The 15,762-nt window shown below is 56.7% G+C and overlaps 6 protein-coding genes across 6 annotated transcripts; 3 read left to right on the top strand and 3 right to left on the bottom strand.

The window, feature by feature from the left end:
* Positions 1–46: 46 nt before the first annotated feature.
* On the bottom strand, positions 47–1,424 carry PHACADRAFT_252197 (uncharacterized protein). Its single transcript, XM_007393397.1, has 5 exons — positions 1,391–1,424; positions 928–1,329; positions 725–869; positions 636–675; positions 47–583 (listed from the first exon to the last, which is right to left on the bottom strand). Exons 2-5 carry the CDS (start codon positions 1,242–1,244, stop codon positions 183–185), a joined length of 903 nt encoding a protein of 300 aa, XP_007393459.1. The 5' UTR covers positions 1,245–1,329; positions 1,391–1,424; the 3' UTR covers positions 47–182.
* Positions 1,425–4,369: 2,945 nt separating this feature from the next.
* Positions 4,370–6,276, top strand: PHACADRAFT_206970 (uncharacterized protein). Its single transcript, XM_007393398.1, has 14 exons — positions 4,370–4,556; positions 4,612–4,700; positions 4,776–4,836; positions 4,887–4,949; positions 4,999–5,063; positions 5,116–5,166; positions 5,226–5,266; positions 5,326–5,405; positions 5,466–5,497; positions 5,554–5,625; positions 5,681–5,699; positions 5,751–5,796; positions 5,854–5,989; positions 6,049–6,276. Exons 1-14 carry the CDS (start codon positions 4,451–4,453, stop codon positions 6,103–6,105), a joined length of 918 nt encoding a protein of 305 aa, XP_007393460.1. The 5' UTR covers positions 4,370–4,450; the 3' UTR covers positions 6,106–6,276.
* Positions 6,277–6,281: 5 nt separating this feature from the next.
* On the bottom strand, positions 6,282–8,608 carry PHACADRAFT_182515 (uncharacterized protein). Its single transcript, XM_007393399.1, has 5 exons — positions 8,400–8,608; positions 8,220–8,336; positions 8,012–8,145; positions 7,928–7,960; positions 6,282–7,849 (listed from the first exon to the last, which is right to left on the bottom strand). Exons 1-5 carry the CDS (start codon positions 8,533–8,535, stop codon positions 6,584–6,586), a joined length of 1,686 nt encoding a protein of 561 aa, XP_007393461.1. The 5' UTR covers positions 8,536–8,608; the 3' UTR covers positions 6,282–6,583.
* Positions 8,609–8,846: 238 nt separating this feature from the next.
* PHACADRAFT_206972 (uncharacterized protein) lies at positions 8,847–12,589 on the top strand. Its single transcript, XM_007393400.1, has 5 exons — positions 8,847–9,741; positions 9,793–10,233; positions 10,287–10,615; positions 10,678–11,158; positions 11,239–12,589. The coding sequence occupies exons 1-5, from the start codon at positions 9,515–9,517 to the stop codon at positions 11,624–11,626; spliced, it is 1,866 nt and encodes a 621-aa protein (XP_007393462.1). The 5' UTR covers positions 8,847–9,514; the 3' UTR covers positions 11,627–12,589.
* Positions 12,590–12,959: 370 nt separating this feature from the next.
* Positions 12,960–13,323, bottom strand: PHACADRAFT_59722 (uncharacterized protein; the record flags this gene model as incomplete). Its single annotated transcript, XM_007393401.1, has 2 exons — positions 12,960–13,142; positions 13,198–13,323. Coding segments are annotated over 2 exons (309 nt in total), but the record flags the coding sequence as incomplete, so codon positions are not given.
* Positions 13,324–13,974: 651 nt separating this feature from the next.
* Positions 13,975–15,590, top strand: PHACADRAFT_139799 (uncharacterized protein). Its single transcript, XM_007393402.1, has 4 exons — positions 13,975–14,732; positions 14,788–14,932; positions 14,982–15,030; positions 15,074–15,590. Exons 1-4 carry the CDS (start codon positions 14,422–14,424, stop codon positions 15,448–15,450), a joined length of 882 nt encoding a protein of 293 aa, XP_007393464.1. The 5' UTR covers positions 13,975–14,421; the 3' UTR covers positions 15,451–15,590.
* Positions 15,591–15,762: the final 172 nt, after the last annotated feature.

The following is a 15,762-nucleotide window of genomic DNA, read 5'->3' on the forward strand; positions in this document are numbered from 1 at the left end:
AATCTTTGCGTTGTCTGGCAATATGCGATCGACGCCGTGTATTCATATGCAAGGAATGCCACATATATTACGGCTAGAACGTCGCTTATACCAGAGGAGAGAGTGCTGCGCTACGCCGCTGATGGTTATACGGTCCAAGAACACACTCCCACTACACCTGCGACGCGAACACGTCGCAAACATCAGCCTGAGATGACCAACGGGCTTTCCAGCCTCGTATCCCGGATCACATCCTCCCACGTGTCCAGCACCTTCGTCACTTTCCCGCATTTGTCTCGGATCGCCACCTCCGCCTCCAGCCCAAGCGGTAGGTACAGCGGCCAGTCCTTCCCTTCAGCGGCACCCTCTCCGTGGACGACATCGATGACGACGTGCATGGCCTTCGTGGGGTCGCCAGGTTGATGTCCGTCGACACGCGCATATCGCTTCTTCATCTCTTCGCGCACGGCATCGTACTCTGCAATCCGATTGTCTTCGTACATTGGCAGGCTAAAGCTATTTTCGGTGCGGAACGCGCCGGGCTCAGTGATGAGCACGCGGATATTAAAAGGCGCGAGCTCGACGGCGAGGGTCTCGCCCATCACTACTGCAATATATAAGCTGTGAGAAAGCTCAAGGAAAAAGACAGGACGTGCCTCGGAGGGCGGCTTTCGATGATGCATAGAGACCTCCTATCTACATGACCAGTCAGCCTAATCTCGGAGGAAAGGGAATGTGCTCTTGCCGGATTCTCAGGCCACCAGCCTGTCCTGCTCCCCATGAGAACGATCGTCCCAGAGCGGCGCTCGCGCATATACGGCAGGAATGCGTTCGTGACATCCAATTGCCCGAACAAATTCACATCATATTGCTTCCTCAATTCTTCTGACCTGTTGTTCTCTATCAGCCCCTTCTCACCCAACGGGAGCCATTCAGGCCAATACTCACCCCGCCTCCTCCAGAATACCCTTGAATACCACGCCAGCATTGTTCATAACGACATCGACCCTCCCAAAGAACGCGACAGCCTCCGCAGCTTTCTCCCTGAGCTTCGCGGGTCCGATCGTCACGTCGCACTGCTGTAACCGCAGGTTCTCGTGCGGAGGGAAGTCGAGTCGTGCAAGCGAGCGGCCAGTCGCGATGACCTTGTCGCCGCGGTCGAGTAGGAGGCTTACAAGGCGTGCGCCAAAGCCCGAGGACGTGCCAGTGACATACCATACGAGCTGGTTCGCACTCGCGAGCGTCGAGGAGGAGGTGGAGGCCATGGTGGATAGTCTCATCTATGCCATGGGAAATCCCAGTTAGGAAACGATGCGCCATTATCACGAGGATTGTACGATGCACACACAAGTGAGTAAGCAGCTGCTGATCCTCATCGAGGTTACTAAGCAGTCGACCTCGCTGGGTCGAGGTGGTGGTGGAGTGACTTGTCGCCACACAGAGACAGCACGCTGTGAATCGCATCGGTGTTCAACAGCGTAGATCATTTACTGTTTGTGGCTGAAGCACGCATGCTCATACGACTTCCAGGTTTCCAGCACCTGGGTCGGCGGCGCTGGTGAAAAGACGCCGCTAGGAATGTGTTGGTGTATGCTGTGCATGTGAGAAGTAGATCTAGAGATATACAATCGCAGTGGTGATTTGAAGTGATAGCTGAGAAGAGCAGAAGTCAGCAGGACGAGGCGCGGGCTATGCCGACTCCTCGAAGCGCATCGGGCGTATCAAAGCGGCGCGGGCTTTCCGATCTAATCTGTGATGTTCGTGCTTTGTATCACACACACCCTCGTAGAGTCGGAAAGCAGGCTAGCAGGATAACAATGTACACATGATTTCAGGTGGGTTTCTGTTGCTCTCTTTATGGCCTGCAATATTGAGCTTCTACTCGACCCACTAGCGGACGAACTTCTGTGACGAACGCGCTCCAGTTTTCATGTGTGCTAGATTTCGGTTACAGCCTGGGTATGCTATATATCAACTTATGGCCCGAAGCGCTCCTCGGTATTTTACGACTGAGACTGAACCGTACACCCTACAATACACCAGCCGGGACCCGCACACCAGCCGCTGACATGTCGATGCATTGATGGCCTGTCGGTTCTACGCACGTATCGTACATTCAGACTGGGGCACTATCATGTGCTCGCAACTGCTTATACGACCTCCATACGATTCTTATCACCACGCATGACCGAAACACTAGCCAAAGTACTCATGTTCGCGATAAGTATAGCTCCCATCTCCACTAACAAAGCCCGGCATGTTTATAATTGCCATGAACCATGTAATCATTTGTGACCGAGGCCCAGTGCCGAGGCCATAATTTACTGACGTATGTAATGCTCGCTCAGGTGAAGGATCTGAGAAACTTGGTCTCAGACGTACAGCCAGGTGATATTCTAGTTTAAATTCTACGGTACAACTACGGTAAGTGGTTGTCCTATCGCTGCAATCACAACGTCCTGACAAATGCATGAGTTTCTCGCCAGGGATCCCAGGTGCCATACCTGGACAAGACGAGGATGATGGGTGGGGTGTAGGTATGTGGAAGCTGCCTGTGCGATCGAGCTACTCTTGATTTACCACCGGCCATCTGGCCTGCAGACATCGCAGTACTTGTAGGGGAAGATGATGCAGATAACATCATCTTCGACGGCGTCAGTGCCTCTCGCTACTGTCTGTGCGCCACCAGCTCACTGCCTTCCCTGTGCGCGCTTCATATGCCCTCGGGAGCTCATATGTACCTGTAGATTATACTTGACTGCTGCCACTCGGACACTGTAGCTGGTAATTTGGTCCCATCCTGCCATAGCCACTACGACCCGACGGCGACTAAGACCTTCGGCACAGTTATCTCGACCACCTCGATGAGTAAGACAACAAGGAGACAGGAACGAATGGTAAGGGTGACGCAACGCATGCCGCGATGAGTAGGCTGGAGGCTGACTGCTTGCGTATGTTCCAGATGCGCTCTCCCCTGACGGTACCCAGTCCTGTCGTTGGCCCAGAGGTTGCGAGTGGCCCACCAATCGGTTTGCACGCCGGACTGTAAGTTTTAAAGTAAGACGTCACGCCAGGTCCCGTGGGCAGCCTGTCCCGGTTCAGAAACGACGACGGGCTTCTCGAACTCGGGTGGTCACTTCGTTGAGGCACGTTTGATCTGTTGTATGCAGTACATGCCAGCTCATATTTCTCCACCAGGATTTCTCATAATCGTACTGCAAGCGCTTGCATGTACATTCCCGGGTGTCAGCTGCTGCACCACATCAAGCACGTTGCTCTCGCATCAATTCTGAGCGACGGCCGGCTTTTGTGGGGATCTTCAGAGTGAAACTGATTGCGTCCGCTGAGCACCATCCCGAACAAGAGGCCTGAGACGAGCGACGGCGACTGGGAGAGACCTCAATACTGGTGGAAGAAACATCGCTCTGAACCGATAGTGTGCTCCATGATGAAGTGCGTGTCTCAGCTTTGTGACACGGGGAAACCTTCGGGACTGGTGTTGCGGTCTTGTGATTAATTCCGTCAATCTCTTCGTAATATGATCGTCTGGTCTCCGTCTTCCCCGGAGATGGCGAGAACGAAAACTTTCCTGCTTCTCTATCATGATCAACGCCCACAGCACTGGCTACATCAGCGTAACTTACGTTTGTATTACATTCACAGGCTTGGCTTTATCATGGAGATGAGACGCCAGCATTGGCCTGCCTCGAGTTCGCCAGCTGCCCAAATGCGCTCGCTACTGCACCCTTGACCGTGCCCGAACTGTCCAGCTCGACTAAACAAGTCTGCCAGCTGAATCACCCCTGTCTGCGTACTAGACCTCAAGGGTCACTCAACGGCATCGAGTGAGTGTTCTCATCGTTGTCATATTGCCATCTTGAATTGATTAATGTCCCACGAAGTCCGACACCTTCGGGCCTCGCTTCGCTACCGAACGTTACGGTTTGAGCCAGACGCGCGCCTTCAGACGTCTAGCTTCCAATACTTCACAAAGTAGGCATCGAGATCCCCCAGTATGAGGATCCCAGGTGGGCTCGGGATGACCTGCTACATCATCTGTAGGGAGTCGAGCATAGGATTCCGCTTGAGCACTCATTGAGCGTCAAGTGGAGTCAAAGCTACAGGCGCCATCGCTGCTGTAGATCAGCAATCGCCAACGAACTCCTCGTATATCCCGCTCACATGAGCTAAATATGTCGCGATAAGCCATCGGGCTGATGAGCTTCTCGCCACGTATAAGCTTTGATGACTAGCTCACAATGCATAGCGTGTGAGGGACGGCCGTTGGTTGGTTATCCCGAGCACCTTGCCACACCAAGACCCTTTCCTACTAACGTAAGTTTGAACTACACTGCCTCCTCCTCGCTGATGAGATAAAGCTTTTGCCTCCCACAGAGTAAGATATAAGCCTGCAGGTAGTCAGACAAGCCGCACTACAGCGTCCTTTCCCTTACCCGCAGACAACTTGAAGATGGGGAACAAAGCTCTGCTTGTGGGTATACGCTATGCTTCGCTCGAGGGACATGTACTGGAGAGCACCTACCAAGATGTGGAACAACTCAGGGAATTCCTCATAAGTAAGCAAGCCTTGTTTGTGGCTGAAAGGCCTGTCTAACATTTCACTTTCCAAAGACTCCGTCGGTTTCCAATCTACAGACATCATGGAGCTCAGAGACGATGTCGAGCCATCAGACCCTCTATACCCGAGCAATGCCAATCTGGTATGCTCCCCGAAGAGTTTCCACGCAAAGAGTCGCAACTGAACGGAGTTTCCTGTCGATATGATGTAATTATAGGTGAAGGCTATGGAGGATCTAGTCTCGGACGTGCAGCCAGGCGACCACCTGGTCTTTCACTGTAGGCAAACTGTCTGTCGTTGAATTACCCCGCGCTAACCAATTTGTAAGTTTCTGGTCATGGATCCCAGAAGCCCGACCTCAACGGAGACGAGGATGACAAAATGGATGAAGGTATGCCGTCTCTCCCCGTCCTGACAAGCCGCCACTAATGTATCACCAGCTATCTGGCCCGCAGATGTGATACTTGTGGAGGGAGACGATGCGGACAACGTCATCCTAGACGATGTCAGTGGTTCTCTACTTGTTGTCCGTGATCAGTCGGCTCATCTCTTTGCAGAACATCAAGAGCATACTGGTCGACAACGTCCCGGACGGTGCATCTCTCGTTGTATGTCCCTACGCCGTACGATTCACGCACAGTCCGCAGATACTCATGCATACTCCCAGATTATCCTGGACTGCTGCCACTCGGGCACTGGGGCAGGCAAGTACGCTGCACACTGTCCTGGGGACCGGGGGCTGACCAGATGTCAGACCTTCAATACAGCTACACGGACCCCGATGACGAAGACGACGGGCAAGCTCACCCACTCCCCAGGCGGAAGCTAGCGTTCAGAAAGCTCACAAGTATGGCATAACCCAAACTCCGATGAACACATCGAGCTAATTGCCTGTGTACGCCGCCAGAAACGGGCAATTCTGACGCTAATCCGGTTGTTGTGAGTGATTTGCCCACCAGTCCACACGCTGGACTGCTGCTGAGACCACCTGTCAGGTCTCGTGGGCGGCCTGTCCAGACCCGAAGGCGACATTGAGCTTCTCGAGGTCGGGTGGCTACTTCCTTGAGGTATGTCGACATTCCGCGTCCCACTGTGCATCTGAGCTTATATATTCCCCGTCAGGCTTTTGTGGAGGCTTTCAGTGAGCATTTGCATTTGCGTTCCCATGTTCCTCCATAACACAGCGAGCCAGATGAGAACCCAGGCGCCACGCATCAGGAACTCCTGCACTGCGTCAGGTATGTCTCTCTCTCTTGTATGATCCCGAGCGGCAACTGAGTGCTCGGTATTATCAGAATGAAAATGACCCAGTCAGCCGAAAGCTTTCTCGAGGAGCAGAGGCCCTCGATGACCAAGGGCAGATGGAAGAGGATTCAAAACTGGTGGAAGACAGAGCAGCCCGAGCCCGTACTGGGAGTGCTTTATGACGAAGTGCGTGTCCTCAACCTTGTCAAATGCGCAGAGAAGTCTAATCTTGACTGTCCTTCTAGGATGGCGTACTCTGCTCTCCGGTCGTGGACACCTTTGGGGATGGTGCTGCGTCTTAGTAAGTGACCGACTCAAGACAGGAGCGTCGTCGAGAGGCGAAGAATAAATGAGCTACTAGCAGTGCTTGATTGAGTCGTTTTCAGCTCTCGTTAATGATATTCATGCAGAACTCTATTGGACATGTTTCGAGTAAGGAATACAGTCTTGAACTGGGCACCGTCCTCAGTCCGCCGGCGCTGTGGATCATTTTTCGACATTTCCTCTTGCAAGGTGGATCATCCGACCCATTGATTCTACGCATGTGCATATTGTACATTCAGACTAGTACATCGTCCATTCAGAGTCTGGGGCCTGAGAGCGATCAAAGTTGCGACTAGTAAGCATTACGACCAGGGAACGAGAGCGGCGCAGACAACCCGAAAAAGAACGAAACAAACACATGCGACCAATTGGTGAGATGGCTACAGAAACGTGTACTAGCCTGTATTAGCCCCTGAACAAAACGCAACAGCGCCAGGCGGGAGCTCCCTCACAGCTTTACGCCTTGAAGATCCGCAACAACCGCGCCTCGGTGACGATCCGCGTCCTACAGAGCGGGCACTCGCGCGAACTATTCATGACCAAGTCCGAACACGCACGGCACATCGCAAGGTGTCCACAGTCAACGATTGCGATGTTCGCCTCCTCGTCCTGGCAGATGACGCATAGTCCTGTGCGCTCGAGGTGCGAGGCCATCGCCTGCGCCTTCGGCGACAGCTTCCCCGCCGGCGTCGTCCCCTTCGCTTTCTCCTTCTCGGCCTGCGGCGGCGCCGTGGAGTCAGTCGCAGCACTTGAGGTGTCCGGTGCAGCCTCACGTTCCTCGCTTTGCATCGCATCGTCTTGCTCTCCCGCCTGCTCCTCCCTTCTCCTGCGCTCATACTCCTCATGCTCTCTCCGGCTGCGCTCCAGCACCTCTTCCATCTCCCTCTGCTCGCGCGCCTCCTCGCTCTCCTCTTCCTCCTCCATGCGACGACGCGCGGCCGCGCGCTCATGCCGCTCGTCCTCAACGAGCGCGCGCACCTTGGCGACGAGCTCCGCCTTCTCAACGATCATGCCCGCGCTCACATGGTTCCGGAAGAGCACCGCCTTCAGTGTCGAGATCGACAGAGCGCTGAGCGCCTCAGGCGCCATTGCGAGCAACTCGCCCAGCGAAGGTACCGCCGTAGGCGCCGGCGACGTCCCGCGCGATGGGCTCCCCGAGCGCGGCGTCCGCGGCGCACTTGCGCTTCGCGGCCGCGCACTGCCGCTCGGGGGCACGTTCAGGTGCGTGCGCGAGCCAGAGTTGGATGCTCCGCGTGCGTTGTGCGTGCTGTGTCCTGGGGGAGGCCCTGGCGGCGGGTTGTATTGCGGACGCGAGCGCGGCAGCGTCTGTGACTGCGAGGGCGGCGAGCGCGATTGGTAGGTGAAGCTGTAGGTGCTCCGTGGCGGCGGTGCGTACGTGTGCTGCTGCCTGCCTGGACCCGTCTGGCTGTGCGTGTGGTAGTCCTGCCTCTGCTGTTGCTGTTGCCGTTGCGGCTGCGGTTGAGGGCGCGGTGCACTCTGATTCGGCTGTGGGGGAGGAGGGGGCTGCTGGTCATCCAGGTCAGGACGCGGGAACGACGGAGGATGGGACGTCGTGCGCTGGCGGGGCTGGTAGGGAGGTGGTTGCTGTTGCTGCGGAGAATGCTGCGAAGAATGCTGCGGCTGCTGAGGTGCTGAGTCCGATGCAGAGCTACCCATGGCTTCCATCGCGCGTGTGAAGATGCCTCGCGGACGGTCTGAACGCTGAGGAATTGAGTAAGTTCGATAGTGTTTCTGCGCGATATTAGCCGCTGTCAGCTGGAGACGACGACTAGGGCATACCTCGTTGGCAATCGGTAAGCATCCATGGGGGGTCTGTAAAGACGTTGTCAACGAAATGCCTGCAGGGAGATCTAGATCACACACCCTTGCAGCGATGATCTTGTCTATCAGGTCGTCCTTCTCAATGACACCATTCACATTTATATCATAATCCTTGGCATACTTCCTCAGCTTAGCCAACGAGTACTTGCGAAGCTGGCCCTTGCCGGCAGCGGTGACTAGATGCCCGCTCTGGTCAGATCTGCAGCATACGGCGTACTATAGCCCTGCGCCACATGGTGCGCGTACCCACTTGTGAGGTTCTCGATGCAGTACGCGCAGACAGATGCGGGGTCATAGCCAGCGTTGCCGCCGCCCTGGCGTGGCATGAGGGCCTGGTAGTCGGTGCATGATTGACAATAGAGGTGGCCTATATGCGGCATACGTTCAATACACATGTTGGGGAAGGGCCAAGGGGTAAAGACGAGCTCACCGCAGTGGTTGCACTTGCGCGACCGGGCGAAGAGGACGTTGAACTCTTTGTTGCACTTTCGACATGCGTTCTCGTTCTCGTCAGGCCCGGGCGGCGGACCGCTGAGGAGAGGCATGCCGCTCAATGTACTTGCCATGCTTTGTGGTGGGGAAGGTGCAAGGGAAGGCCAGCTAGCGTCTCTCGCCGCGAGTCAGGAACGGGACCTTTCTGGCTGAACGTGGACAACAGTGACCTCGATGTGTAGGACTAACGGGGGCAACACCAGGACAGAAAAGAGGGAAAATCGGCGTCCATTTGTCAGCGTCGAGAGCAGCGGTCGGGAGACAGCGAACGGCACTGCACTGCACCTTGACCGCACCAGCGCCGAACAGTACATTCTAGCAACTCGCGTAAGCACCGTTCGTCAGCGTCCTTCGGCCGAGACCAAATGATGCGCCCGATGCGCCTCCCCGATCGCGTCGCTCCAGCGCGTACACCGTCCTCCATCGTCTCGGGCTCCTGGCTTTTGGCAGTCAAAGTGTCTTTAGATGTACCGCTGCGGCTTTGTAACGCAGAGCCGCAGACTAAGAGCTCCCGGCGCAGCGAAGTTGGTGCACGCCTCGAATGTTCGCAATATTTCGACTTCGCGAGATGTACGGCCCAGCATGCCTCTTTGGACACATGTCGAACGCATGATCTGCTCCGGTATTGTCTATACCTTCAAGGTCATGTGGTACCTGGCCGTATCTCCTGCAGCATAGAACCCTATCAAAGAGACTACCGCTCCTCAGGCTCTCGGCCACACCTGCATACTGTTGAAGAACATTGTTCCTCGTCGTCGGTGGACGCCACAGCAGATCCCTCCGTGGTTCAACGTCGCCCTATCTTTACGCCGCGTTATTCTCAGATAGAAGATACGCCTCGCCGGGATCCGCTGACAGGCTTTCTACGGTGACGCCGATTTGCGCGGGTGGCATCGTGACTATCTTCATGACTTTGAGCTCTGTCCCTGTCATTGTGGCACAGTCTCCTCTTCCCCCACATCATTATGGAAAAGCTGCCCGGTACATATAAGTCCCCGTCATTCCAGCGGAATGCTCTTCGCGGTGCTTTTAGCTCGCGCCTAGCGCAGCGTCATGTCCGCAAGCGAGGACACCGCGAATCACTACTTGTCGCTGCTCCTTCCTGCTCTCAAGAGATTCAGAGACAAAGTCATCATCCGACCCTTTCTTGGCGGCACGCCGCCACGCTGGGGTGAGGTCACCTTTACCCAGTGGGACCTGCAGCTCGCCACCGCGCGTCTGCACTGGTTGAAGATCTTGGCCGGTCTAGGACTCCAGCAGACTGACGTTGTTGGGTTATGGTAGACCATATCAACTCTCTTGTATGATATATACTAAAAATCGGTTCACAGGCTCACGGGCAAACAACACACCGATCTCCTCAACATCAGTAGCGTTTCGGCTGCAGGTTACGTCCCACAACTTTTCAGCCCCGTTTTCCCGCCAGACATGACCCGCGCCCTGCTTGCCCTCAGTGGCGCCCGTGCACTCATCTATGACGCACACGCCTTACTGGACGTGCCCGCCAGCAGCAGCATCCCGACGGTGGCAGCCCTCGATGCGGATGTATTAGACGCGCTAGCCGGAGAGCCGAAGCAAGGACTCGAGGAGGCAGACCTTCCAGAAGTGTCCGGACGCCAGACTGCAGTAATTTTTCACTCGTCGGGCACAACTTGCGGAATGCCGAAGCTGATACCGACGAGCCACATCCTCATGCGCGTCTTCATGACGCACAAGTTCCCGGACTGCCTGCTCGACGGGCCGCACGATGTCTCTTCGAACGTCTTCAACAGGTGCGCTGTCTTCCTGCCATGTCGTGCGGGCGAAAACTGACGAGTGTGCGTAGCCTTGGCAGCCTCGCACATGTTGGGACCTTCCAGGCCTTCCACGGCGCCGCCGCGCACGGCTGCACGACCGTGCAAGCGTCCTCGATGGCGATGGGATCCACCGAGCTCCTGCACATGGTCCGTGCGACGGGGCTCAACCGCCTCGTGCAGTACGGTACTTTCGTCGCCGCACACATCCGCTCGGCCATGGCCGAGCAGGAGGTGGCGGACGTGCTGAGGGGCATGCGCCAGGTGTTGTACACTGGCGTCGCGCTCGGGGCCGAGGAGGAGCGCTGGGCAGGGGAGAACGGGGTCAAGTTATCGGCGATGTATGGGACGTCCGAGACAGGTGGGTGACTGTATGCGCTGTTGTAGGCTGGAATGTATTCCACTGAACGCGGATTTGTTTAGGACCACTGCTCATCTCGAAGGATGGCCCGTATCCGCTTCGACCTTGCAAAGGCGCGCAACCAGTTTTCGTACCGCACACCGCGTCTTCTCTGTCTTCCCCTGGGCCATCCTCTCTGTCTCTCGGCCCGTCCTCCGACATACTGACCGCACCTGCACCATCTTCTCCCCATTCATCTGCCCTAGGCTCGCCCCCTTTCAGCCCGGGACCTTCGTCCACGCAAGCCATCCGTCCAGCCCTCTACGAGATCGTCGTCTCCCCAGCCGCGCCCGACGCTCCGCCGTCCACGCTCTTCAGCACCGACGGTTGGTGGCATACGCAGGATCTGTTCGCCATCGCACCTGACACCAACACAGAGGACGGCACACCGGACGGCATAAACGCCTGCGTAGCAGACGTTAGCGTGAACGACAGGCGCGGATGGGTATACAAGGGCCGCGCAGGCGACTGGATCAAGACCGTGACAGGCTTCGTGGACACGCGGTGCGTCCCATCTCCCATTCCTCCTCCATGCATGTTTTGCCGTAAACGAGAAGAAAGCACTCCTGACGCACCCCGGGCAGCGCAATCGAAGACGCAGTGCGTAACGCGTGCGCGGACATCGTCGGCGACGCGCTCGTCGTCGGCAACGGGCGCGCGCACCCGGTGCTCCTCGTCGAGGCCCTCCCGACAGCTCCCGTAGACCGCGCCTCCGACCGTGCCCTCGGCACTCGCGACACGAGCGTGTCGTCCCCTTGCCAAATGTGCGGACACCTCGCGGAGGAAGTCGTGCGGCGCCTCGCGCCATTCAACAGGACGCTCTTCCCGTACGAGCGCATCGCCGACGTGCGCTGGGTGCTCGTCCTTCCGCCGGGCGCACTCGTACGGAACCGCGAGAAGGGCAACGTGCGCCGTGACGCATGCGAAGAGGCCTTCCGTGCAGAGATCGATGGCATGTTCGAGGAGAGGTGAGTGTGTGTGGGAACGCTGTCGACGGACGGACAGCTATGACTTCTGGAATGGACTTTGAATTGTAGAGTAGTAGTGACAAGATGCTTTACAATACGCCGAGATGCCAGTAATGACTGTGCTACTGTATATGCCCAAGGTGTACAAAATGAGTGCGAAAAATGTACAAGATGTGATGCGGATGATAAATGATTGCAACATAATGTGTCAAAAACGAGGGTATAGAGATAAAGAACGACATTCCAGACCAAAATCACGGCTAAATTACGTCTGCGACACCTCACCGCCCTGCCCCGCCTCGAGGTCCTCCAACTCGATCTCCTCTCCACCGTCAACATGCACCTCCACACAGATATGCACGCCTTCCGCCGGCGTCGGCACATGCAACTCCATGCACGACACGGCACGCGACAGGGGCCTCGACGGTTCGCGCATTTCCTCGCTGTGCCTCACCCGCTCTGACGGCGGGTGCGTGGGCGCGAGCGGCTCGAGCGGCCGGAGGGCCCAGGGCGGCGTCGACAGGTGCGACAGGTGCGACAGGCGTGACAGGCGCTTTGACCGCAGCGAGGCGCACATGGTGTAGTCGCTGTCTCGGCGCGTGCGCCCTGCACTGCGCTTGCTGGCGCGGCGCTCGGGCGCGTGGGTGAACGGGTCCGTGAAGCACGGGGAGCTGCCGCGCGGGAGCGGTGAGGACGGCGCGGAGATGAAGGACATGTGCGTTGGAAGGCAGGCCTCGGCCTGGCTCTCGCGCGAGGCGCGCACGATCACGGCGGAGAAGACTATGCCCTGGACGAGCTCCGTGAGTGTTAGACGCGGGTAGGGAAGCGGATGGACGCACGATGATGGGCGAGATGGCGTTCAGGACGATGAACATCGCCGGGCTCCCGAGCGTGCTTGTGATAATGAGAATGAGGAGGAGGACAGAGTAGATCGCCGCTGGGATGTAAAGGCTGCATGAGAAAGTATGTATGGACAGTGCAGTTGGTCCGGACATACCAGACTCGAGGACAACGGCGATGACACCTGTGAAGCGTACGCCCGAGACCATATGGTCGGCGACGCTACGGTGGACGGACCAAATTCGTCCTGCGATGGCCACTGTAGAGCCACTGAGCAAACGCGACGGGCACCCAGCGTAAACAATAGACATACGGGTGCAGAAGAGATTTAACGCCAGTGTCACCGCATAAAAATACTTTACCCGCAGCGTCACGTTCTCGAACATGATATCGGCCTCGATGTGCACTTCGGTGATACTCCATGTTGCCCACGCCGAAAGAGCTATGTCCGCGACGAAGAGCGTGCTCGGCAGGAATACGACGGCCAGGCTGCGTCCCCAGACGACGTAAGTGCGGTATACAATGAGCGCATCGAGCACGAGCGTGACGGTGACGTAGGTCGCGGTCTTCGCAAGGCTCAGTGGTGTGTTGATCGCCTCGTAGAATTGCGTTGCGCTGTTAGGCACGGACATGGAATATGTAAAAGCATCGATTGCGCGGACGAAGTCTATCAGCATGTGCTATGGATATAACTCAGCCATGGGCGAACAGAGAGGGAGGAGAGGGAGGGCGCACGGCAGTGATGAGGACAAAAATGACTGTCGCCGTTGCAGCGAGGAAGCACATGTTGCGGCCCGCGCGTCGGCGGGCATGTAGGACTTGGAGGCACTCCACAAAGACAATGAGATATGCTCCTAGATAGCCACAGGTTAGCACACGGCTTGTGCCCAAGAGAGTCGACTACGCACCAAACCCGGCGGTCTCGAGCAAAGTGCCTATGAGCTCGGCCTTTGGGAGCGGGAGGACCATGAGCTGATTATCATGCGGAATGAACGCTAGTGCTGCTGGTCGCAGGCGGTACCGGGGGCAGCGGGAGGGCGATAAATTTGCTGCGCACACATATGTAGAACAAGCGGGAAGACAGTTTACGTGTTTGGGACCAGGAACGGGTGCGTGCTCTGGCCGAATCCATGCGTGGTTGCGAAGGAAGGGCGAAGCCACTGCTCGTTCTGGGAGCGGCAGGCGCACACGGCGGACTCGAGGTCGCGGGCATGATGCCTCTTCTGGCAAGCGACGCCAAACAAACGCGCACCGGTACCGCGGTGGATCGCGGCAGAGAGAACGCTAAGGACCATATGCTAGCATATTGCATCACCCTCATGGGGACTAGAGCAACGTCCGTGACAGAGGCAAGCTGAGCGTCATCAAGTCGGTCTAACAACTTACATAATATCTTGCAGCTTGTTATCCGCAGGAACACACTGGGGCAGGGAGTCAACAAAGTGCAATCAAAAACATATTGTAGCTCGCCCGACGTTTTGATGCGCCTGATGCGCCTCGGCATATCCCGTTCCCGATCAAAATCCCTCCGTTCCTCTCGTACACTTCATCCGTTCCTTGCCCTTGCTCGCGCACTACGTTCAGCTACCATCACAGCCAGACATTTCGAGTGTGCCATCTCTTGGACGGGCAGCAGCAGTGCAGTCACTGTTCTATATTGGCGCCTCTTCTCAAACTCCGGCGACGCCGGGAGTCCAAACGGAATACCATATGGCGCAATATGTATATCCCCCCGCTCTGAAACCTGGATGATCCGCAGCAGAGGGATGCGACGCCGTCGTCGGGTGCGCTGGCAAGCTGTCCTCTGCCTCCTACCGTGCCCCAGAGAGAGATCGGCCGCCTCGACAATAGCCGAAGGCGATCTACTTACTGTGCGCGTGCGTCGTGCTCTCCTCGTGTTCGCGGCACGCCGGTCATTAATAATATTCCCCAACGACACAGACACGCTAGAAGCCCGCCATGGTCTCCACCTCCGCGTCCGCGGGCGCAAAGCAGCTCGTATGGTATATCACCGGCACGTCCTCAGGCTTCGGCGCTCGCCTCGTGCGCCTCCTACTCGAGCGAGGCGACAAGGTCATCGCAACCGCTCGCTTGCTTGCGCAACTTGACCTTCCCCCGCACGAGAACTTACGTCTGCAGCAGTGCGACGTCACGATTGGACTCGCGAAGCTCAAGGAGAAAGCTGCCGAGGCGGTCGCGTTTTTCGGGAGAGTGGATGTTCTGGTCAACAACGCTGGTGTGGGATTTAAGGGTATCTTGGAGGAGGCCGGGTGAGTGCTAGTCTGATTTGGTTCTGTCGTATGAGAAGGGACTGATGAAGATCAGGTCAGAGGAACTGAGGAAGCAATATGATGTGAACTTTTTCGGACAGGTTGATGTCACGAACGCATTCCTGCCGTATATGCGTGGATGCCGCTCTGGGACGGTCATTCTCATGGGGAGTAGGTCAAGCTGGTTTCCTGAGAATCCGGTAAGAGCATATTCTCTTTTCTCCGAAATCAAGCTGACTGGTCGTGCAGACAGGAGGTCCTTATGCATCGTCGAAAGCCGCCCTCCGAGGCACGTCCTGTCTTTTTCCTTGAGCTTTCTCACAGCTGATACATTGCACCAGTGATGGGCGAGACTCTCGCCGTCGAGCTCGCGCCTTTCAACGTACGCGTACTCATCACAGAGCCCGGCGCGTTTCGTACAGAGAAGATGCTTAGTCAGCCGATATACGAAGGCAACCGGATTGCAGACTACGGCGCCGTGCGCGAAGAAATGAAGAAGCGCTGGAAGCAGATCGATGGGCATCAGCCAAACGACCCTGTGAAGGCCATGCGCGTTATCATCGACGTCGTTCGCGGGGAGGGCGTCGCTGAGGGGAAGGACTGGCCGCTGTACCTGCCACTTGGGCCGGAAACAGAGGTAGCGATTCGGGACAAATGCGAGAAAATCACGAACGTTCTGAATGTATGGAGAGAAGTGGTCCGGGACACGCGACTTTGACAACCCGTAGGCTGTTCCCGGTGCTCGCGACGTCGCAGGCGTAGCAGGAACGTGTCACAGAACAGTATCACCACTTTTGCGTCTACTCAATGTATATGTACACCAAGGTCAACTAAAGGCAGTAACTCATCCTTGTACAAGCCAGTCTGGTGGGGATCGGTCTCCGGACTACTGCCCCCGCGGCTAGCCGGGGTCGATTTGCCGTCGTAGCTCTGGTGGATATCGAAACTTCGTGTAAGTTCGTGTACGCTGAACTCGATGGCGTCGTCGTTCGAATATAAATGCCACGCCGTGTACAACACGTGCGACTGG

This window comes from Phanerochaete carnosa (genome assembly GCF_000300595.1).
Source record: "Phanerochaete carnosa HHB-10118-sp unplaced genomic scaffold PHACAscaffold_3, whole genome shotgun sequence".
NCBI lineage: Eukaryota > Fungi > Basidiomycota > Agaricomycetes > Polyporales > Phanerochaetaceae > Phanerochaete > Phanerochaete carnosa.